This window comes from Nipponia nippon, unplaced genomic scaffold (genome assembly GCF_047370975.1).
Source record: "Nipponia nippon isolate SJK-2023a ecotype South Korea unplaced genomic scaffold, ASM4737097v1 scaffold_9, whole genome shotgun sequence".
NCBI lineage: Eukaryota > Metazoa > Chordata > Aves > Pelecaniformes > Threskiornithidae > Nipponia > Nipponia nippon.
Genome location: NW_028262413.1, coordinates 49,153,656 through 49,175,469, shown reverse-complemented (window position 1 = coordinate 49,175,469; position 21,814 = coordinate 49,153,656). Strand labels below are relative to the sequence as shown.

Here is a 21,814-nt window from a genome sequence, read left to right as displayed (position 1 = left end):
AGCCCTCCTTGTGACACCGGGAGCCGTGCCGGGGGTGAGGGATGGCTCATGGGAACCTGCCCGGCATCCCCCTGGCCTCAGGGCAGGGTTACTGGCAGAGCTGGGGTTTGCTGGAGCCAGGACTGAAGCAAGAGGCTGACTCCAGGCAGGGTCTGCCTGGGGCTCCCCACTGCTGCAGTGGGTCGCTGGGCTCCCTCGCCCCCTTCGGTCCCCGCTGCCAGGCAGGACCCAGACCTGGGGATTTGCCCGTAGCCCCGGGGAAGCCCCTGCTGACAGCGAGCCCCCGTGCGTGAGCTGGCCGTGTCAGCGGGGGGACGGCCGGGAGCGCTGCTCCTGCTGCTGGGGTCTCCCTGGCTCTGGCATCTGGTCCTGTGCCGGGAGCACGCCCAGCCGGTGCGTGGCAGGGCTGTGGGCAGGCAGGAGGTGAGGGCTGCGGCAACTGGCTGCACCAAAACATCTCCTCCTGGACAGGGGTCTGCCGAGGGCCGGGGGCAGACTGGCATCACCCTGGCGGGTGCCGAGCCTGCCTGCAGAGCACTGGGGGGTCGAGTGCTCGGCGAGGCAGGAACAGGCAGGGCCTGTCGCAGGCAGGGGCAGCCAGCTCGGCCATGGCCGTAGCCGTACCTGGCTGTCCATCCCAGGAGCAGTGCCCAATAACGGCAGCGTGAACCACGGTCACAGGGGTTTATTACAAAGTGGCAAAGTAAAACGCCAGTGGTGCTGCTCCGGCTCCGGAGGAGCCATCCCGCGCCTGCTCGAGGGCTGGCAGCGGCCGGCACGCTGGTCTCCCCAGGGCTCTTGCGGGGTCTCTGCTTCGTGGGGCTACAGGGAACGGGGCCACAGTCCCAGGGACGCGGGGTGTCCTCGCTGCTGCTGGGGCAGGGATGGGGCTTCCTCGGCACGGGTGGGGCAGAGCGGTGCCCGCTCCCGCTGTCTACCGGGCACAGCCCAGCCGTGGACTCGTGCAAGTATGAAAACACCACCTTGTACAGGGCATGCCGCTTGCTCCCGCAGCAGAGAAGGGCCTGGGAAATGCGTCGCTCTGAGGACGGGGCTTGCAAAGCAAAGGAAATCACCAAGCAAAAAGCCCCTGCTGAAACCTCGCCTCCGTTTTTGAGCCAGCGGCTCCTGGGAGGCTGCTGCGGCTGTGGCCCTGCTGCGGGGAGCACCCTGCCTGCCTGGGGCACAGAGGGGAGCTGCGCTCACCCCTCTGCCTGCAGGCATCAGGGCAGCTCTCCTCTGGGCAGTGCGCGGCCTTGCTGGATGCCGGGCTGCACCTTGCAGTCACATCAGGCTCTGAAGGTGCACCGGGCGTCAGACAAGGGGCCAGAGTGTTGAGGCCAAACCTCAGCGTGCCCACCCGCTTCCCCGGTGGAGACGGTGAGTGGGGAGAGACCGGCCGGGTGAGGGGACGGGGCCGCAGGGCAGGCGAAGGCAAAGCGGGAGGTGATGCTGGGGGGATTGGCCGGGGGATGCCCATGCTTGGGTGACCACTTGCCACCTGGCTCAGCAGCGTCACATCATCCCCTGCTCCCCCCCCAGCCACCTCCCCACGGCAGCACCTTGTGAGAAACAGAGGTAAAGTGTGACCCGGGAGAACGCTGCCTGCCCGCTCCCCGCCGCAGTCTGGGCACAGAACGGCTGCGGCTCTAGGTGCCGGCCCCGCCGCTGCTGGGTCTCTTCTCGGTGAAGAAGCTTTTGAGCAGCATCACTTGCCCAATGCTGACCACAAAGAGGATGACGGTTTCCCCGACCGACCAGTATGAGACCCGGCCGTTGAGGTCTTCGGCTCTGCTCCGGTCCTGTGCTTCCCGCAGGCGGTAGTGAGTCTGGGAGTCGATCACCGTGTTCAGAGCCTCGTGGATGGTGACGCAGGCGGACTCCATCTGGGGAGACAAGCGTGCTCCGTTGCTGCTGACGCAGCACAGCTCGGGCCCGGTGCTCCCGGCCGAGGGAGTGGAGGACTGTGCTGGGACACCCGCGAGCAGGACAGCAGCGACCCAAGAGCGGCTCTGCTCAAAGGGGCAATGCTGGAGACGGGCTGCTGGAGGGAGCCTGCTGCGAGCACTGGGGCACAACTGAGAGACCCGCCGAGGCGCTGGGGGCCAAGGGCAGGGTCTGGGTCCCAGCCCAGGGCACAGCCATCCCTGCGGGCTCACGCCAAGGGACAGAAGAGGTTTGCTGCACTTCCCTTGCGCGGGATGGAAACCGGGTGCTCAGGTCAGGGCAGGTTCAGACGCAGAGCAGCCCTCCCCATCCCTCTCTGCCCGCGCTGCTGGGAGGGGGATGTGGCCTGCACGTGGCAGGGCGGTTGGCTGGCGGTTGGCACTTCTGCATTTGGTGGAGGGGAAGGTGGACAAGCCCCCAACCGCCGTCCCGTGGGGCCGTTTGGCCACAAGCGGGAGCTGCGGCAGGACCTCCCTCCTGCGGCAGCGTGCAGCGACTCACCTGCGTCAGGGCGGTGACGCGGTTGCTCATGTCGGGCAGGATCGGTGGCTCGTCGCCCACCTGGAAGTCGAAGTAGACGGTTTTGTGGGAGAAGGTGGAGAACTCATTGCTGAAGCAGAAGGTGTAGACACCCTTGACTTCAGCGCGGTGCGGGAAGCTGTCGTACTGCTTCTTGGTCTCCTTGTAGATCGTCCTGCCGTTGGGGTCCTCCACGTAGCAGTCCACGTCGTAGTGTCCCCCGGTGATCACCTGCGCGAGGAGACGCGGGCAGCACCTGCCGAACCACATGGCGAGAGCCTCCCGCCCCGGCGGGAGCAGCTCTGCTCGGCCCCATGCCTGCGTGCACAGCCCTGCCCTCGGAGAGCAGGCACCGTGCCACGGCTGCCCGCCCTGGGACGGGGGCCCGGGCTGGGGGAGCCCCGGGGGAGGCCGTGCCCCATGGTGCCTGCGGCTCGGGTGGGGTGCCCGGGGCTCGGGTGGGGTGCCCGGACAGGGGGACGGCTGGGTCCGGGGCTCCTGTGGGCACATGCCAGCGCTGGCTCTGAGGCGGACACTGCGGGGCAGGGGGCCAGGGCTGGGGACGTCTGCCGGGGCAGCGCGGGGGGAGAGGCGCAGCCCTGCCGGGGGCCCCGCGGGGCACGGCAGGGGCGCGGGCAAGGCACGGGTGGGGGAGCATGGGCAGGGGGTGCGGGCAGGGGTGCGGGCAGGGCAGTACCTGATAGTCCAGCGTGAACTTGAGGCCGCGCTCCAGCTCCTGGTGGAAGCACTGCTTGGCGCTGTCGGGCAGCTCGAAGGTCAGCTCGGTGCCGCCGGCGGACAGCGCGCCCAGCAGCAGGGCCAGCGCCAGCGCCCGCATCCCGGCCCGCATCCCGGCCCGCATCCCGGCCCCTCCGGAGCCCCGGCCCCGCCCCCCCTGACGTGGCGCCCGCCCGCACCGGCACCGGCCGCGCTTCCGCCGGGGGCGGCCCCGGGCGCTGCGGAGCCTCCCCGCCCCCCGCCGCGCCCCCGGGCAGCCGCGGCCGAGCAGCCCGGAGCCGCGGACCCGGCGGCGGCTCTCGGGCCGAGGCCGAGCTCTTTATTAACGGAGCGATAATACAAGAAGTCCGTGCCGTTACGTGACATCACCGGTACGCGCCCGCGCCCATAACGGCAGTGAGATATTCCCGTAGGAGAGCGCTGCTCGCATCCCCCGGTCCAACGCAGGGAACGCGGGAAGCGGCCCAGGGGTGACCCGCGCTCTGCAGGCACCCGTCCCCGACCGCTGGCTAAAGGCGTCAAAAAAAAGACAAATGCAAAATATTGGAATATTTAGAAATGAACAGAAAAGGGGAACTACGGGATTTAAAATTCCACACTAAAATATAAGACAAACATCACTGTTATAGGGAAAATATGCCTGAAATTCAGTCTATAAGACACTTGACCTACAGGGAGTATAAACTTTAAGGCTGTAAAAATATAACCCCACCTTTCTCTAAATAGCATGTTTAAATCTAGAATGCACTTTCAGAGAACGTTCCTGGGCAGCTAAAACCGAGCCGCGATGCTGCTTTGTGCAGGAACCGTGCAAAGTTTTGCAACAGCCTGGGGAAAGATGGCTAATGCCCTGGGCGAGGAAGCGGCTCCTCGCCAGCCGCTTCGGAAGGACGGACAGACGGACGGATGGAAGCGTGTGCTGGGCTGATGGAGGCAAGGGCAGAACCCGACACCAGCCCCGGCAGGGTGAGACTGCTTCCGCTCGCTTGTCAAAGCGACGCTGGCTGCGCAGCGGGCGCCAGGACGCGCGAGACCTCATTGAACGCGCCCACGGGAGCCGTTCTCGCTGGGCCTCGGACGAGCGGCACGCGGTGCGGGGCAGGCGGCAGAGCCGGAGCGCTCGCCGGCTGGGGCCACGCGGGGGGAGGGGGCCGGCGGTGCACGGTCTCGCTGCCCTGACGCTGCAAAGCTGCCGTATGCTGCTGGTGCAGGCCCAGTCCCGTGGCTGGGTGCTGCGCGGCCCCGTCCGCAGGGCTGGGTGCCCGGGTCCCTGTGCGCCGGGAAGGAATCGCAGTCACATCCCCACCTCCAGCCATGCAGATGTGTTTTCTGGCTCGGACTCACGCTGCATCAGGATGGTGCCGTGCAGACACCGATGCTGTGCAGACCCATCCTGCGGCTGCCCTCTCCTCCTGCCTGCGCGCAGCCGCCCGCCCTCGCTCCGCTCTGCCTCGGCCCCAAAGGGCTGTTGTTGCAGCGGGGTCAGCAGGCGAGAGGGTCCTGGCTGCGGCGCTGTGCCCGCAGCTCTCCCCGGCCGGGACGAACCCCTGATGCTCTCTGCGTGCCATCCCTGGCAGCTGGGCACCCTCGCTCCCCCATCGTTGGCAGAAGCTTCCCACGCAGACGAGCTGGGAGCGCTCCTCGCCCAGGGATTCAGTGCTTGGAGTTACTCGGCGTGGTGGGAAATGCCCCTGAACCTCGGTCGCTTCAGAGACAGGGACAAACCCGGTCCCAATCCAGGCCCACTGAAGGCACCGGGTTGCAGCAGTTAACGGGGTTAGCTCGGCTTCTGGAGTTTCAAAGTGCTTGGACCACCACATGCTTGGACGTTCCTCTGCAGCACAGCGAGGGTACCAATACATTCAGGTGCTCGGGACGGGTATTTCTGCTCTCCCAGCCTCGCGCAGCACCAAGCTCCTTCCCTTCCTGGCAGGCACTTCACGAGGACATCAGCCCCACGGCTCCCTGGCGCGGGGCTCCAGAGGGGTTTCTGTGTCAGAACGAGCGGGGTGGAAGAAAAACGGATTATAAAGAGTGAGGAATAAGTGAACTGCAGGCAGGAGCCTTCATGCGAAGCCTGATGATCTCAAGTGGTCTAGGATCGGATCCCTCAGGCAGTCGCTCCTGGGGAAAAGTCCAGAAGGGAATGAAGAGTACAGGGGAGACACTTTGGCCGTTTGGGCGGGATGCCCGGGCTCTCCTACAGCTCTGGCAAGCGGAGCAGGAGCCTCCTGATTCACCCTCTGAGCACAGGTCTGACCCCCGCAGCCGCCGGCGTTTCCCCAGAGCTGGGTGACCGCTTGGTGCGGGAACTGTCACGTTTCTGCAGGGAGAGCACTGATTTGGTAGCCTTCTTGGGAAAGAAATGGTGACGCGGCTATTGGGCCACTATTTCCTCAAAATCGGAGAGCTGCCGCATCTGCTCCGCTTGCATGGAGTGTCTCCGGAGAAGCTTCCTTTTGGCCCTCAAGTCTCCCCGTCTGGGCGAGCTGGGAGCGATGGGTACCAGGGACTTCAAGCCAGCAGCAAGCGGGGAGGAGGTTTTGCTGTTGGAGCCGATGTCGGGGATGAGGGGGTTGGGGTTCACGTTCAGGGGGGGCAGATATCCCGGCCTTGTGTGGGAGATGTGGTCCAGCAGCAGGGTCCCGGACCCTCGCCTCTCCAGCAAACCAGGGGGTCGGCGCCGGACGGGGCCAGGTGACGTGCCGGCGATGCTCTCCAGGGACTCCCGTGAGCCGACCAGCAAAGCCAGGTGGGACCCGCTGAGCTTCCTCCTCTCCGACGGCACCTTCCCTGCCTCGGTCGGGCTGGGGATGCCCAAGAGCTGGGGGTCGCAGTCGTAGTGCTCGGCGCCCAGCCTCCGCCAGTGCAGTGCATCCATCGCCGCGGCTGAGCCGGCGGCAGCGGAGCCGACGCTCTCCGGCTCTTCGGGGACCGTGCTCCTTCGGGGCAGGCGCTGGTGGGCGGCCTGGCTCTTCTCGTAGGCTGCTTTCCTTGCCAGTGGCCCAGGGGCCGGCGGCATCCTCAGAGCCTGCTCGTCTACTGGGGGGAAGAGAGAGGGGTCCTTGCTCTTGCTGCTGCCGCTCCGAGCGAGGGTAGCCTTTTTGGAGAGCGAGAGGTCGCCAATGCCCATGATCACCTCGTTGTCCGCGCAGACCCACGTGTCGTCGCGGTGTGCGGAGGCCGCCAGCACCGAGGGTGCGACCAGACCCCATGGCTCTGACCGCAGCCGCTTCAACTGGGGCAGGCGGGCCCTCCTGGCCGCACTGGCTCGCCGGCCCGGGGAGGGGGGCTCGTCAGCAGCCCTGGCAGAAGGGGTGTCCCCGGGGTGCGACGGGTGAGGGCTGAGGATGCTGCTCTCCTTCTCAGCAGGGGAAGGTGTCGAGACGGGAGTTTTCAGGTGGGCGCTGGAGGGTGCCATGCACACCTCGGGGGGGGCCCTCTCCTTGAACTCCAGCGAGGGGGGAACGTTCAGGTACTGCTTGGCGGTCTTGGTGCCAGAGGCCGATTTGTCCATGGTGATAATAATCACCTCCTTCCCTTTGGCTTTGCAGGCGTTCAGGAGGTGCTGCAGCACATCCTTGTCATCGGCGTTGATGGCGTGGACCAGAGCTGACGCTCCCGAGTGGTCCTCCAGGCTGGGGTCTGCCCCGTTCTCCAGCAGCAGGGACACCACGTCCCCCCCGGCGCCGCGGATGCAGGCGTGCATGAGGGCTGTTTTCCCAGACTTGTCTTGGATGTTGGGGTCAGCTCTGTTGTCCAGCAGGTACTTCACCATCTTGGCCTTGTTAATGCTCTGCTGGTCGACGTGCTTGGTGATGCAGGCCACCATCAGGGCGGTCTCCCCTTTCTCGTTGCTCTCGTTGATGTAAGCCCCCCCTTCCAGCAGCAGCCGGGTCAGTCGGAGCCGGCCGAGCCACACTGCCTTCAGGAGGGAGTTCCCCCCCACCTCCAGCTCCGTCACCTCATCCATGGCACCGGCCGCTGCTCACTGGTGGGCAAGGACAGCGTCGGCCAGCAGCTGTGGAAGGAACCGTGAAGCAGAGGTGAGGCTTGCTCCCCAGCCCTGGCTCCCACCTCTGCCCTGCCTTCCTGCGGGTGCCACGCTCTCGGCACCGCTCCGCGTCCCACTGCCCCTCTGACCACGTCCCCCCCCCGTGGCACTAGGGGCCCCCCAGAGGCCCCCCCCCGCCCGGGTGCGGCACCCCAGCCCCCCGCACACAGGGCCTCCTGCTGCCCGCGGGGTGCCCGGGGTGCCAGGCAGGGGAGCGGCCGCGGGAGGAAAGGCTTGCTCTCCTCAGGGATCTCCAGGGAGAAAGAGCCGAGCTTTGGGGGACGCCTCAGCCCTGCCTTCTCACAGCCGCGCCATGCGTTTACTTTGTGGCACTGCCCCCCTCAATCATCTCATCTTTAGGATGTACTGTATTTTTCTCTATCGGCCATGGAGCCTCTGGCCTTCCTCTGTTCTGGACAGAGGTCTTGGCTGCCAGGGCCCTGAGGGCACTGATTGCCCTTAATTGCCCTGACCAGCCTCACCTGAGACCCCCACCCACCCTCCGCCCCGGGGCTGGGGCCTCTATTTAAACGCTGGCCCAGACCCCCAGTCCTAGTTTGAGCTGCGGAGGTGCCTGAGGCTCCATCCACCCCTGCCAGACCAGACTTGTTCGCTGGACTTCCCTTGCTGAGCTGGGACCTGACTTGCACCTTGCCTTGGCCTGATGATCGCTGGTGATGGGACCTGTCCCCGACCTGTCCCTGCCCTGCTGATGAGGCCTTGGCCCCCGCCTGTGCGGTGGTCGCCCTCAGCTTACGGCACGCCTCCCCTCGCGAAGCAGCTCTGCTCGTGCTGCTCCCCGGCAATATGTCTCGGTTCATCTTGCCTTGCTCTTCTCCAGCTCTGCTTCCCCAGTAGCTGTGCTGACATTTGCCTGGATGCAGCTCGTTTCCCCAAGTGCCGGAGAAATCAGAACGGTCCTGATGCTGTGATGGTTTCCACCGTGTCTTCTAGATCTCTGGGGCTGTAACGCAGAGCCCACCGGAGACAGCGTGAGCATCTCCCGCGGCTTCTCGGGCTGGAGCCCTGCTCTTTGCCCCCTCACTGCCGAGGGAAACGTGAAGCAGCTGCGGTCAGGCTGGCTGTAACCCCGTGCTGCTTAATGGTGGCGTGAGCCACTTGTGCAGGAGAGGGCTGTAAGAGCAGCTTCCACTCACAGCAGCCTCTGCAGCAGGACTGGCTCAGGAGGATCGACAGGCATCGTCTCTGCTGGCAAGTGCTTCCCTGGCACGGGCTGGCTATGGGAAATTCAGCCAGGTAAGGCTCCTGCGCATCGCCCCACAGCCAGGATACGCAGCCCGAGTGCCCCGTGGCCCTGCTGCCTGTGTCCTTGGGGAACACCACCCGTCCCCTGCAGCTCTGAGACCTGCTGGGCTCCATGGACAACGCAGAGGTAGCAACTCAGAGCCGTGCTGGAGGGACCAGCAGACGCCCAGCACCATGGAAACATCACAGAGGCACAGAAGCAGAGGTGGCCAGGGGCCGTGCCACCTGCTTGCCCCCCGCTCCCAGTGCCCTTTGCCGCCTGCCCGGCTGTGAGCAGCGGTCTCCGCTCCCCAGGCCGTGCCCAGCACCCCCGCCTGCCGGGGGCCCGCCGGAGCCTGCCCGCTTCGCCCGGAGCTCTCGGCAGCCGGGGCCCATCGGGTCTCGCCGAGAGCCTCCCCCGTGGTGCGCACAAGCTGCTCGCCCCTTCCCACCAGCCCTCCGCGCCCCGCGGGATCCTGCGGCCCGGGACCTGCCGTAAGTGCTCGCACCGGGGCATCGCCCCCAGCCCCCCGCCCCGGAGCCGCGTCCGTGGGCCGCCCACGGCCCCTTCCCTCGGGGAGCCGGCAGGCTCCTGGGAAAGTTGCTCCCCCGAGGGCTCTCACCTCCGTCTCCCCGCCGGCCGCGGTCCCCGGTGCCGCCGGAGGGTCCCAGCCTCGTCCCTTCCCGCTGCCCGCCGGGGGTCGCAGGGGCCGGCGCTCGGAGACACCGGGGGGGGGGGAACGGGGGGGCCCTGGCGTCGGCGTCCCCCCGCCCCCGGGGGCGGGAGCGTCCCGGGTCCCGCTCCGGCGCCGGTATCGGTGCCCGGTGCCGGGCTACCCCGGCGCCTCTGCCCGCATGGTCCCGCGTGTGCGCTCCGGGCGGCTGCCTCGCCGCCGGCGCTGCCCGGCCCGCACCGCACCGCGCCGGGGCTGCGCGGGGGGGCGGCGCGTCCGCCCCCGGGTGGGTGCGGGGAGCGGCGGGGCGGGGGAGTCCGTGTGCGGGGGGGTGCGGGTCCGTGTCCCTGCCCGCCGCGGGGGCGTGTGGATGTGTGCGGGAGGGGGAGGCGTGGGAGACCCCGTGCCCACCCGCGCGTGGGTGTCTGTGTGCGGGGGGGGGGCGGGGTGTCCGTGGGGGTGAGTTTGGGGGTGCAGGCGCTGGGTGCGGGGGGGGTGTGCGTGCACACCTCGGAGGTGTGGTGTCCCCGTGCCAGCGTGCCAGGTGTGGGTCCCCCTGCGTGCGGGTGACAGGAGCAGAGCTGCCTCCGCGTGTGCGCGGGGGGCTGTGCCGGGCGCCTGTCTGTGGGGTGTGCCGGGGGTGTGTGTCCTCTGTGGGGCTGCATCCCCCTGTGTGTGTGTCTCCATGTCCGTGTGTCCTTGCACGCCTGTATTTGCACGTGTGCCCGTGTACAAGGCCGTGTCCACGTGCAGGGGGGCATCTGCATGGGGGTGCCCATGTCCCCGTGGGTCTGCACACCCACGTGCGGGGTGTGGAGCTGTGCCACGTGTGTTCCCTGGTGCCCGCGTGTGCCCAGGCACGTGTGCCGGTACGTGTGTGCTGCCAGTGCTGCGGTGCCCTGTGCCCTGGGGGTGTCGTGGTGCCCGGGTGCCACTGCGAGGACGACTCAGCCCCAGTGCGGGCTCCCCAGAGAGGCTGTGCTCTCTCCGTCTGGGGAGGGTTTCCAGATCCAGTGGGACCCAGTCGTGAGCAAACTGGTCTGACCCCGCTGGGAGCAGGGGGTCGGACTGGAGACCCCCTGAGGTCCCCTCCGATGCCGGTGCCCCCGTGGGCTGAGCGCCTGTCTCGGGTATCAGCGTGCTCTGTGCTGCGTGGGGCAAGGCAGCGTCCCTGCCCGCTGCTCTCCGGGGCACAAAGCCCCCCTCGGCGTCCTTGGGAAGCTACCAGGACCAGCGCTCTTCTGTTGCCCCTGCACAGACCGCTTTGGTCCCCGAATCTCTCATCCGGGCAGAAAACCGCTTTTCTGCAGACTCCAGCCCGTTTTACTCCGTGGCTGCTGAGAAGATTGGCTCTTCAGGAGCAGTCGCAGCAGAAACAGGTCATGGGGTGGAAGGGGGGGACACGGTCCTAAACGCACAACAAACACAACGTTACCCATGGCTCTGTAATTTAGCAGGCTACTGCTGCCTGTAACGGTATTTATCATAGCACTCTCTTAGATTAGATTAACATTAGGGGAAATTTGTCTTGTGATTACTAAATATAATCGAAAATTGCAGTCTTCTTTGGTAAAAGGTGATAATAACAATCAGAGCTAGCAGAGAAATGAAGTAGGTCTTATAACATTAGCAAGCATTTAGGCGGACCTTATGGCAGCTTCTTTGCTAAGTCCAGTAAGGCAGAGACTTCTCAGTAGCCTGCTAAATTGGCCATATAAACTCTGAAGATGCATGTGTTTGTCCATTAATTTTCAGATGCATGCGTGCACACCAGATTATTTGTGGAAAAGTTCTACTTAAAAAAAAACAACAAAAAACCCCAAAAAACCCCAAACAGATTTAGAAGCCGGGGAGTTGCCTTGGCAGGATGAGCACAGACTGCCCGGGAGTGGGGGTTTATTCGCCAGCCCCAGAGAAAGCTGCCGCGGCAGCCCAGCACGGAGCCGCTGTGCTTCTGCCCGGTTCAGGGGGGATTCACGCGCCTGCCCCGGGGCCTGGGCGGCCGAGGGACGGGCAAGGGACAGCCGAGGGACAGCCACCGCGAGGGAGGGAGCTGAGGGGGAAGAGGGAAGGTCCTGGGGCATGAAAGGACCAAAAAGCAGTCTGTCTGCTCTGCCCTGCCTTTGCTTTGGGACTTGCTGTTGGGTCATTGGGGACAGAAGCTGCAGCATCCGAGATGACAAAATGACCCCAGGCAGGTGGCAACCAGCTCCTCGGGTGGGTGGCCATGCTCAGGGGCCTGGGCTGGAGGGGCCACATCTCCCAGCCGTGGGTCCTCCCTGCAGCGCCGGGGCTGGCCGCGTCCTGGAGGCCAGGAGATCTGCCAGCAGCTTCGCCGAAAGGTTTGGTGGGGCTGTTTCAAAATGAGGGGGGTGCTTGTTCCCAGCGCGCAGTGTGTCCTGCTGCATGGAGGGAGACGGCCGTGGCGGGAAGCAGAGGGCTACCGAGACACCGTGAGTCACATGCAACCTTCCCCAGGCTCTCGTGACCCCTCCTGGTAGCTCCCCTCTCAATTAGGAGAGCGTTGGCAACAAGTGATGGGCAGCCGACACCCCCCCACTTGCAAGGGACCCTTCTTCTTCTGCTGACTTTGCAGTTCCCGTTAGTTATCGGCCCTGTGCCGGAGCCCGGGCCGGCTCCCTGCTGCCGCGCCGGGCTCTCCCACGCGCTGCCGAGCTGGCTGCGGTGCTGCCGGGCTGGTCCTGGCTGGAAAGCAGGGATAACCGTTCCTTGCAGGTGTTCAGACCTGAGTTTGCTTTCCTGCTCCACCAGCCTGACCTCACCAGCTTCCAGGTGTCCGTGGGGTGGGAGATGCCCCAGCTCCACTCCCAGCAGGGAGGGAGGGACGAGCATGGCCACGCTGGCTCCCCATCGCCTGCCTGTCCAAAGAGGAGCTGCCACGTAGGGCTGCCCGCAGGCAGGGCTGCCCGCAGGCAGGGCTGCCCATGGTTCGCTCCACAGGCAGGGCTGGATGCGGGCTGCCCTTGCCCTGTCTGGGGAGAGCCCTGCCAGGGCTGCGCTGCTGGGACCGCGGCCTGGGGGCGGCTGGGGAGGGGGCTGAGCGCTGACGATAACCCACCCGCTTTCTACACAAATCGTTGCTGTGTTTGCCTTCTGCTTCCTCTTTTGTTGAATAATTCATAATGAGTGATTAATGGAGATGGGCCCCCTTCCTATTCGCACATGATCGCAGGTTGCGTTTCTTCAGAGCTATTAGTTATTCATAACGATTTGCTGAGTAACGTCTGCGCTGCTCCTCGGGCTGCGCTTCGCTCCCTGATGATTCACGGGGTCTGGGGCAGGGGGGTGCAGGCAGCTCTCCTGCCTGACCCGCCAGCCCCCGGTCCCAGTCCTGCTCCCGCCCAGGTGCCGGGACTCTGGGCACTGCGTGCCCCGTGCCAGCTCGCCAGGCTCCGACTGTGAGGTCCAGTTGCTGTGAATGAGATGTACCTAAAATGGGAGGTTTTGTTTAATTGGGTGATGGGTTAAATAGGAGCTTTGGGCTGAACATCCCTGCTCCTTCCTTGGTTTACTAGGAGCAGTGAATGTGAAGGGGCTTGGCTGAACCCAGGGGATGTGTAGAGACGCCTGGAAAGTGTCACCTGTGTCATCTCAGCTTTAACCACCGCTATCCTGGACCGAGCATCTCTGCGTCACCTCTGCTGCAGGACCAGCATCGGTGTGGCTCACTCTTCAGTCTCCGCCAGCACAGGTGCAAACGGTATGGTCCGAGACCTCCAAAAAATGATCAGGCAGGAGAGTGAGGGGGCGGAGGCAGGGGCGACCCGGGGCGGCAGCCCTCGGCTCACTTGCTGTTTGTAACCCAGTGCAAAGCGCCCCAGCCGGCGTGCTGGACGGAGGGGCGGCGGCGGAGCCCCGGGCAGGGCAGGGCCATGCCTGTGCTGTCAAGGCCGGCTCAGCACCTCGTGTGGCTTCCCACTGCGGGCGAGGGCAGGGAGCAAAGGGCTCTGCAGGAGCCGCTGCTTCCAGTTATCCCGGAGAGCTGGAACCTCCCAGGAGGGGAATGGCCCCCGCTGGCTGCAAGGGGGCCCCAGATCTGCCCCAGCCCCGTCCTGGCTATGCAGAGCCAATGTGTCCACCTACCTTCATCCTCCTCATCTTCCTCACCAGCATCTGTGCCATCCCTGAGGATGCCATGGCAACGGGGCCGGCAGGGATTGCTGCGGGAGGAGAAGCTGCAGCTCCAGTGCAAGGGCTCTGAGCCCTGGCCGCGATCCTCAGTGCTGCAGCAGTGCCCGGGTGGTGCCCAGACCCAGCCAGCTCGGGGCAGGTGGTTTTGCAGGTGCCTGGGGTGCCATCCAACGCGTGCTCTGGGCCCTGCTTGGGTCTGCCCGAACAGCCCTGGCAGGCTGCGGAGGGCTGGGCACCGACCCGGCGGTGCTGCCGGCGTGCACGGGGCCGCAGCAGGGGGGATACCAGTACCCAGAACCGCGGCAGAGGGGCTCCTTCTCCCCCACGGTGCCTTCCTCCTCGGCAGGGAGAGGCAGAGGTGACATGACTGTGACACCAAAGGGAACAGCAGAGATGTCAAATGCTTTATTGGGCCACACCAACAATATCTTGCCACAGACACGCTGTCGGGCAGCTCTCATCCCTTCATTACAGCTTTCTGAAGTTATAATTAGAGCCTGGCCCAGCGCAAAGGAGGAGGGAGCTGTGCTCAGCTGCTGGCTGGGACCGTCGTGGGCCTGTCTGGTTTGCGCGTGGTGCAGCTGCGGTCCCCAGGGACATTCAGGCAGCGGCTGTAGCGATGCCTCAGGAGGCTGTGGCTGTGGGTGCAGGCTTGGGGCAGGATGGCAAGGGGCAATCGTGGCTCTGCGTGCTTCTAAAGCCCCAGGAGGAGCTGTGGCAAATCAGCCCGCTGCTTGTCGGAGCCTGGTCTGTCTCCTGGGGAAGGTGCTTCTCCCGACGCACCGGCTCCCTGGCCGCCTTGAGACTCCCCTGGGAGCAGCGGGGGCACAGACGCAGGTGGGACGCGAGCGCAGCCTCGCTGCTCTGCCTGCCTTACCTGAGTGGGGGCCATCTCCCCGGAGGCCGCGCGGCGCTGGTTCTATTTTGGGTGTTTTGCAGAACAGCTGGTGATCATCTCTCGCACTGCACAGAGAGGGCTGCGTGCAGCTATTTCTGCCAGCTCATCCACGCACAGCCTCTTTTTATAAACACGCCTCCCTGGAGGGATGAACTCAGGTGATGGGGGAGCTTTCAGTGCTGGTGTTTCAGGGGGGACCACGAGCTCTGCCCCGAGCGCTGTGCCACCCTGCGCCCTGCCTGGGGCACAGCCCGTGTCTCCTGACCCACCAGGCACAGCGGGGCACGGGGCTGCCCTGGGCACGGGGGGTCCGCACGCCCAGCACGGGGCAGCCGGGGGTCCCAGCCCTTCGGCATGCTCATAACTGGCAGCAGTCTGTGCTTCGGGCCCACGGGGGGCTTGTCCCCCGCTCTGCTGCTCCAGGAGGATGCTGCGGGTGTCTGTTACTAATTAGGACTGATGATGGGTCTGTGAAGTTCAGGGTCAGGCCCTCAGCCCTGCCCGCGCTCCCTGGGGAGGTGCAGCCCCTGGGGGCCAGCAGGTCCCAGCTGTGCTCCTCGCGGGGGTTTTCACGGGCGAGGGGACCGGCCGTTCCCGCGGCATCTGGACATTTTCCCTGCAGGGCCAAAGCCTGGTGCAGGTTTGCATCTGCTTTAATTTTGACCCTAATTTTTCCTGCTGGAAAAATTAAGCAAACAAGTACCAGCTTCCCATGGTGTAATGGAGATCAATTAGCTGATATCTGTGGTGGCCTCTGCTAGCGACAGCCCTGCCCCTGACGCCTTGTGTGGCCACGCAGTGCTGTGTACAGCTGCTCCACGTCCCCTCCTGTGCCTGGCTTTGGCCAGAGGGTCGGGCTGGCTGTGGTGCCAGGGAAGTGCTGGGAAGTTCAACCCTGGCACTGGGACATTGCTGGGACATTGCTGCATCTCGCCCAGGCTGGGGGAGGCAGCAGCTCGCCCTCGACCTGGGAGCACCAGGAGCGATGGAGCAGGCGGCCGTTCGCTCCCGCGTCCTGCGGCATCACCCCTCGGCAGGGCAGGGGGAGCCGGCAGGGCTCTTCAGGGCTGGAGAGGGTGTCGGGGGCCCACAGCCCCGCTCCTGCTCCAGCATGGCCATAACCAAGCCCTGCTTGTGTCTTCAGAAAGCTGCTACCTCTCTGTTTCTGGTCTGGATGTTGTGGGTGCTGCAGGGCTGCGGGTATTGCTGGTAGAAGGGGTGAATCCTGTGCGGGTGCCCTCTCGTCTCCAGCTCTGTGACCTCCCAAACCCTTGCTGTGTCAGACAACCTCAACGTTTCCCTTCTTGCTTTTAAAAGCAGCCCAGGTCTGAGCCTCTCCTGCCCAGGGGACAGAGAGCAGCAGGGCAGGGTCAGGGGCTGCAGGGGTGGGCTCCTGGGGCTCTGAAATGCTGCCGTCCTCCTGCCCCCGGCCACATCTCCCTCTCTCTGCCGGGCCCCTCCGTCTTCCCAGGCCAGGCTGTCCTGCAGGGCTGGGCTATCTCCAGCTACGGTGGGGCTCTGCCCAAAACAGTGGCCTCCAGCCCCGTGCGTTGTTGGAGGCAGCTGGTGATGCAGCGCTTCCGAAAGAGGCTGCATCACGGTGAGTGGGTCTGATGTCTCTATAGCAACCGCGGGGTAAAAATAGTGCTGGAGAACTTCGGAGCTGTCAGGGAGAGGTCCTGGGATGTGGTGCTTGGGGTAGCAGGGGTTCACCGGGGGAGCAGGGCTCACCACGCTGCTGGGAGCTGCTCTCCGTGCCAGGGCTGCTCCAGGGAGGAGGGAGCTGTGGGGCTTGGGACATGTCTCCCACCCTGGTGCGGGACCCTGGCGGCGCAGAGCCCTGGGCTGCTCCTGCACCGACCCCCTGCCTGTCCCCGCAGCACCCAGGCTCTCCCAGTTCTGGCTCCTGGCGAAGGCACGGTGATGGGCGTTTGCATGCTATGGGGTCTTGTAGGTGAACAAGCGTAAAGGATTTGCTGTGCACGGTTACTGCTGTGTTGTTCAACTTGGATTCGAGGCTGCCCTCCCTGCCGCCGTCCCGTGTTGGATCGGCAGCTCTGCAGCTGCATCGGCCACCGTGGACCTTGCGGGTGGCTGTGCCTTGTTGTCCCCCTCCCCGTGCCTGGAGCCGCCCCGGTTCTCAGCCGTGTAGCCCAGGCAGGGGCTGCGGCTTAGACCCGTCTGGGCGCCAGCATTCGCTGCCCAGCCGTGCAGAGCCTGGAGGCTTTCACAGCTCCAGCATCAGGCGAACACAGAAGCAGCCGAAATCCCACCAGCCGCCCTTGGGGGCAGTGATTTTTGGGGCCAGCCCAAGGGGCCTCGGGGGGGTTCAGGTGCTTGACTCCGAGTGTCAGAGATGGGGATCTCCAGCTATGCCGAAGCCAGCCTGGGTTCACCCCAGGGTTGGGGCAGGTCGGGGGGGCATTTGTCACCCCCAGTGATTTGCACTGGGGGGACACAGGAGAACCGGGGCTTTGCTGCTGTCCTAGCTGTGCCCATCCCGTCGGCGGCTCAGCTCCACACTGCAGCGGGAGCGATGCTCAGTGGGACCAGGGCTGGGAAACTGGGTGCAGCATCCTCTGCAAGGGATCGTGCCAAGACTTGGGCACCTCGGGGGCATTGGTGGCCTCCATGTGCCATGAGGACAGCCTGGCCGGGGGCCAGCTGCTTCATGGCATCACTCCCTGCTGCAGAGAGGGAGACCACACGTGGAAATCCACTTGCTCCCCTTTGCCAGCGCATCCCTGGGCCTGGCTTTGCCAGCTCCTCCCCAGCAGGATGACTCTGGCATTACTTCATTTTCCACTTGTAATTGAAGCACAAACGAGCCTGGGAGCGAGCCCCTGTACAACGCCAGCGCTTTGCCCTGCTCTGGGGACTTCAGTGCCCGTCGTCTCCTGATCCGTGTCTGAAGTGTGAACAAAGTTTAAAACCTTCCTGTAAGCGAGGAGCGTTTGGAGATGGGTGAGATCTGGGTCACTCTCCATCCTCTGCTCAACAGTGTGGTGCATTAATTAGACTTTGACTCTAATAAGTTGTGTTAAGGTCTGAAAATAGAAATGCCACTGCTATGTGTCACTGAACAGTGAGTGCTTCTCATTTTCTAATTACTGGTTGACATTTTGCACAATTAACTCAATGTGCTGGCCCTCAGATAACTGCGATTTTCATCTCTTGAGTCCTGACCATTTGGCTCCAGGGAGCCGGGCTGGGGACCAGGCGGGACACGGGCTGATGGGCTCAGGGACACTGCTGTGCTGGGAATCCTCCTCCCTCGCCCATAGCGGGGCTGGGAGCTGCCCCGGAGGGCAGAGGGGCTGGGGGCAGCTCGTCTCCATCCTGTCCTCGCCCTGGGCTTTCCGGCCCCGCTGTCTCCATCACCGGAGCCCCAGGCTCCCGAGGTGAAGGTCCCCTCCAGACAAACTTTCCTTTTCCCTCTTCTCTCCTCTCTCATGTGGGCCACAGGTGGGGTGGCAATGTATTTTGAAAGCGGCTGGAAAAGCATTTGCAAACCCTCTCCTCTCCTTACGGAGCGGCGTGCTGGGGAACCGCGGTTCCTCTGGTGAGACCGTGCCAGCGGTGCAGGGCCTGGCCCAGCTTCCCGGGGCGCCAGCGGCCCCAGGGCCCCGCTCCCTCTGCCCCCCTCGCCTCACTCCCCATCTCTCATCCCCGCAGCCAGAGAGGTTGCCTTGGCAATGTATCCCTCTCCCTGCACTTTTTCATCCTTTTTCCTTTGTAATCTCTACATTCTCGCACCTCCACGTTGGTGTTTTCTTTTTCATGCCAGCTGTAACTCCAGAGGATCTGCAGAGAAGCCCTTTGGACTGAAAGGCAGGGAAATGCGCTCAGTGCCAGGCTGGAAAACCACGGACGCCGGGAGGAGAGAGGTGGTGGTGGAAGGTGAGGACAGTCGTGTTGCAGCTGGGAGAAGCGGCGCTGCTCCATCCCCCTGTGGTGAACGGTGTCCTGCGTCCTTCCGAAGCCGTGGGCTGTCACGGCAATGCCGTCCGCTCCCCGAAGCTGTAACCCCGCCAGGGTCTGCCGGGGCCGGGCAGCCGGCAGGTCCCTGCAGCAGGGTTTGGGAGCACGGGGGCAAGCCTGGGGCCGGAGCTTGGAAACGGGCTGAAGCTTGTGATGGAGAGCAGTTTCACACGGGTGCGTTCGAACCTGCTAACTCCAGGAGTTAATAGGCAGGCGTAGGAGGAGCTGAGTGGCAATTCAATTTGTAGTGATTATTTGCCAATGAAGATGAGTGCAGGCAGCATCTGGGATGGGAGAGCGAAGCCGCTTGGCCTGAGCACAGGGGTTGAAAGGGCAGAGGCGAAGCTGGGAGTGCAAACGCAAGCAGGGGAAGGGATGGGGCTGGTGACGCTGGCACCCCACGTCTGCGACGCGGCACGTCTGCAGCGGTGTCAGGAGCTCAGACCCCATGCGCCGTCCCTCGCTGCCCGCCCTGCCTGCGTTAGGCAGGGGCACGGGCCCGCCGGTCACTTCCCGAGGCGGCTGCGCGTTGATGGGCGGTCACGCCGGGGCTGACGAGGCGCTGGGGTGCCCAGGGTGCCAGGGCCTCTCTGGGGAGCGAGCCATCCCGGTGGGCAACAAACTCCGTGGGGTTTTGTGGGTCTTTCTGGGGATGTTACCTGTTTCTAGACTGGGGGTTCCCTGCTGCGAGCTCCTCGAATCAATGCTGCAGCTCCGATCCTCGCAGGGCGTGCGCAGTCTCAGGAGCGGTCGTCGTTAAGGCGTTTTTTCACGTGTGCTTTGCGGTGTGATGGGGACGGAGATGCAGGCAGTAGTTCTCACCCAGTGCTCTTAATTTTATTTAATATTGTTAAACTAAGTTTTATAAATATTCATGGCAAAGAAATCAATGCAAAAATATTCCATTCTCTCATTTTGCTGGTTTAATTTTAGAAACTCATTTTGTCTTGAGAAGTCATTACAAGGCTCTTTGGGTTGCGTTTCACTTCTAGCACCGTAAGGATCTCCAAACCTAACAGTGCGTGGAACAACAAAAATGTCAGCACCTCGTCCCTGGGACTGGCAGAGGCGCGGAGCTTCAGACCGAAGGGTGAAATACCGCGACGCCCAGGAACGCTGTCTAAGAAGGAACGAGGAGACCCCGCCGCTGCGCTGGGAGTCTGCGCAGGGCTGCCTGGGGACCGCGGCTCTCCCCGGGGAGCACCAGCGGGACCCGAGCTGGCAGGCGCTGCCTCGGCGTCTGCAGGTGCCCACCCGCGCTACGAGTGTCGGTGGCCCCTGCACCGCGAACGGGCGCTCCCGGAGACCCCCTGGTGACGCCAAAGGGGGGCTCTTCCCTGCACGCCCTCTGCCCTGCCGTGGGAAGCACACACGATGCAGCTCACCCTCCCAGCCCCATTTGCCACCTTGAGACCTGGCAAACAGGAGCTGCTGGGTGACTTTTGGCGATGTGTGTGTGAGGCATGGCACGGTCCCGCAAGCGCCGGGGTGGCTGCGCCTTAGCTGTGCTGGGGAGAGAGCCCGGAGATGGGCTCCGGCATCAGTGGCTCCCGACGCTCCTCTGCGTGGCAGCACTGGGGCTTCCGTGCTCCTGAAGGAGAAACCTTATTGCACTGGAGCAATGGGTTACAGAGCTAAACCAGCCTGTTTTAACTTACTATTACAGAACCACAAAATACAGAAGGATTTTCCCCCTGGACCAGTTTCCTATTTCTCGGAGTGGCAGCCGGCAGCATGGCGGGGCTGCCCTGCTCCGGGGATGGCATGGAGCATGCATGTCCGATTCGCCATGCTCATGCTTTCTGGTCTGCGGGGACCGAGGCCGTGAGCTGGCATCCACACTTCATCAGTGTCCTCTGCCGAATTCCCATTCCAGACATTTTTTGTTCTCCAGGTGGGTTGGGTAAACACTGGCCCTGGCATTCTGGCAGTCCTGCCTTATGCATGTAGCGCTGAGACCCATCATGGCAGACAGAGTTTCATCTAAAAATCACCTTGATTTAAGCTCGTTTGTATAGAAAGTAATTTTGTTTTGCCCTCGTACCAGTTCTGCCTGATGAAACATTCACTTCCATGACTGTCTGGAGACGGGCGGCAGATGGCCGTTAGGGGGAAGGGGGTTAATGCGGTCGTTTATGGGCAGGGAAGCGGTGCTGGAGGGTGAGCAGCCAGCAGTCCTGTGCTCCTGCCTCAGCTCTCTCACTTGTCGGGTCGGGGCCTCTCCGTTACCCCCGCCGAAGGAGAGCAGCCATGCTGGGGCTGGAGGGGTCTTGCAGAGCAGAGTTAATGATTTCGGAGGGTTTTGGGGTCCTTCTGTGCCGTACACCATACAAGCATCACTACTAAGGATTTCTTCTTTCTGTTTCTCTTTCTTCAAGCTCGTGTCCTCGTCGCTGCTCTCTGGACGCCGTGTGCCGCCGGGCTGGGGACAGACAGCTCCGGGGGGCTCTGAACATCGCGTGCACTGGGTGCCGGGGGTGCTGCTCTGCCGAAGGGACCGGGCAGATGGCGCATCTCTCCCACCCGAGTGTCTGAACCCCACCCGAGGGTGGAGGCACCTGAGGGCGAGTGGCTGGGTGGGCATCTGGCAGCCACCCAAGGTCAACCCACCGCACACGGTAAGTCCGTCAGCACAAAAGCGTGCTGTTTTGGAGACAAACCCCGGGATCTGGGCAGCTGGTTTCTGACTCTGCCAAAGTTGAGGCCATCTGGGATGAAATTTTCTCTTGTTGCCTCAAAATGACTGTCCATGGGAGCAGAAGACAGCCGTGGCACTACGTCCCGGCCAGGTGGGTGGGGGCCTGGGGGAGCACCCAGCGAGGGGGATGGGACATACGGACTCATCCTTGGCCTTGGCTTTCCAGGACTCCGACCTTCCTCCCTCATCACTGTGAGTGTGTAATTACAGTGACAATTGCTTCGGCCTGTGCTGTGTGGAACAGGGGCAGAGCCACAGTTCGTTTGGTTAACTTCCAGTTTTTCTAAAAATCATGTAAATGAAAGAATTATTGGGGCAGCTGTAATGAAATGTCTTGCGGCCAGGGACACGAGGGGCACCTGAGGGTGGATGCTGGGGAAAGGGATGGTGCTGCTGCAGCACCTCACCTCTGCACTTCACAGGGTAAATGTCAGATGGAAAGCAGCAGGGATTCTGCAAGAAGGCAATAAAATACCGATGTAGTCACTTAGCTGGGGCGATACAGCAGGGAGAGCTTTGTAAAGACTGCGGGCAGAATTACCTCCTGAAAATACACAGTGGGAGAGGCGCAACCTTCACCTGCCTGAGGATGCCCCACAAACTGATCCCGTGGACAAACGTACTGAGTCTGGAAAATAGCTCTGTGGTTTGAGGCGGCCACATCCGTGACGTGTCCAGCACACATCGCGTCCTCTGCCATGGCTGTGACACGATGCACATCGCGTCCTCTGCCACCGCCGTGACTTGCCACGGCTCCTGGCGGGTGAGGAGAGGTGCTTGGTGGAGGAGGGAGATGATTTGAGTTTGCATTACACAGAATGCTTGTCGGAAGAGAAGTGATCCGTATTTAACAACAGAGCTTTGTAATAACCTGCAATTACCTCTGCGCGGTGCCTGTGGGGGCGGCT

General features: G+C 63.6%; 2 protein-coding genes and 1 long non-coding RNA gene across 5 annotated transcripts; 1 reads left to right on the top strand and 2 right to left on the bottom strand.

Annotated features, from left to right (window-relative positions):
- Nucleotides 1-670: 670 nt before the first annotated feature.
- Nucleotides 671-3,341, bottom strand: TMED3 (transmembrane p24 trafficking protein 3). Its single transcript, XM_009470196.2, has 3 exons — nucleotides 3,164-3,341; nucleotides 2,449-2,697; nucleotides 671-1,886 (listed from the first exon to the last, which is right to left on the bottom strand). Exons 1-3 carry the CDS (start codon nucleotides 3,326-3,328, stop codon nucleotides 1,650-1,652), a joined length of 651 nt encoding a protein of 216 aa, XP_009468471.2. The 5' UTR covers nucleotides 3,329-3,341; the 3' UTR covers nucleotides 671-1,649.
- A 162-nt stretch (nucleotides 3,342-3,503) lies between these two features.
- Nucleotides 3,504-9,402, bottom strand: ANKRD34C (ankyrin repeat domain 34C). Of its 3 annotated transcripts, XM_087744602.1 has the most exons (3): nucleotides 9,127-9,402; nucleotides 8,085-8,222; nucleotides 3,504-7,225 (listed from the first exon to the last, which is right to left on the bottom strand). In XM_087744602.1, exon 3 carries the CDS (start codon nucleotides 7,175-7,177, stop codon nucleotides 5,582-5,584), a length of 1,596 nt encoding a protein of 531 aa, XP_087600728.1. In that variant the 5' UTR covers nucleotides 7,178-7,225; nucleotides 8,085-8,222; nucleotides 9,127-9,402; the 3' UTR covers nucleotides 3,504-5,581. The 3 variants fall into 3 exon arrangements, with proteins under 3 accessions (XP_087600728.1, XP_087600731.1, XP_087600729.1); XM_087744605.1 differs by lacking the exon at nucleotides 8,085-8,222; XM_087744603.1 differs by lacking the exons at nucleotides 8,085-8,222; nucleotides 9,127-9,402 and adding an exon at nucleotides 7,582-7,659.
- LOC148050340 (uncharacterized) lies at nucleotides 8,475-21,570 on the top strand. The gene is made up of 4 exons (XR_015701477.1): nucleotides 8,475-8,998; nucleotides 12,714-12,898; nucleotides 20,587-20,826; nucleotides 21,329-21,570. It is a non-coding gene; the product is annotated as an uncharacterized LOC148050340 (long non-coding RNA).
- Nucleotides 21,571-21,814: the final 244 nt, after the last annotated feature.

Bases quoted from the DNA above. Each gene is read 5' to 3' on its own strand.
- ANKRD34C (XM_087744602.1), bottom strand. From the start codon at position 7,177: ATGGATGAGGTGACGGAGCTGGAGGTGGGGGGGAACTCCCTCCTGAAG.
- TMED3 (XM_009470196.2), bottom strand. From the start codon at position 3,328: ATGCGGGCCGGGATGCGGGCCGGGATGCGGGCGCTGGCGCTGGCCCTG. The intron at 2,698-3,163 runs GTACTGCCCTGC...CTCCTCGCGCAG, and splicing joins AGTTCACGCTGGACTATCAG to GTGATCACCGGGGGACACTA. The intron at 1,887-2,448 runs GTGAGTCGCTGC...TTGTCTCCCCAG, and splicing joins GCGTCACCGCCCTGACGCAG to ATGGAGTCCGCCTGCGTCAC.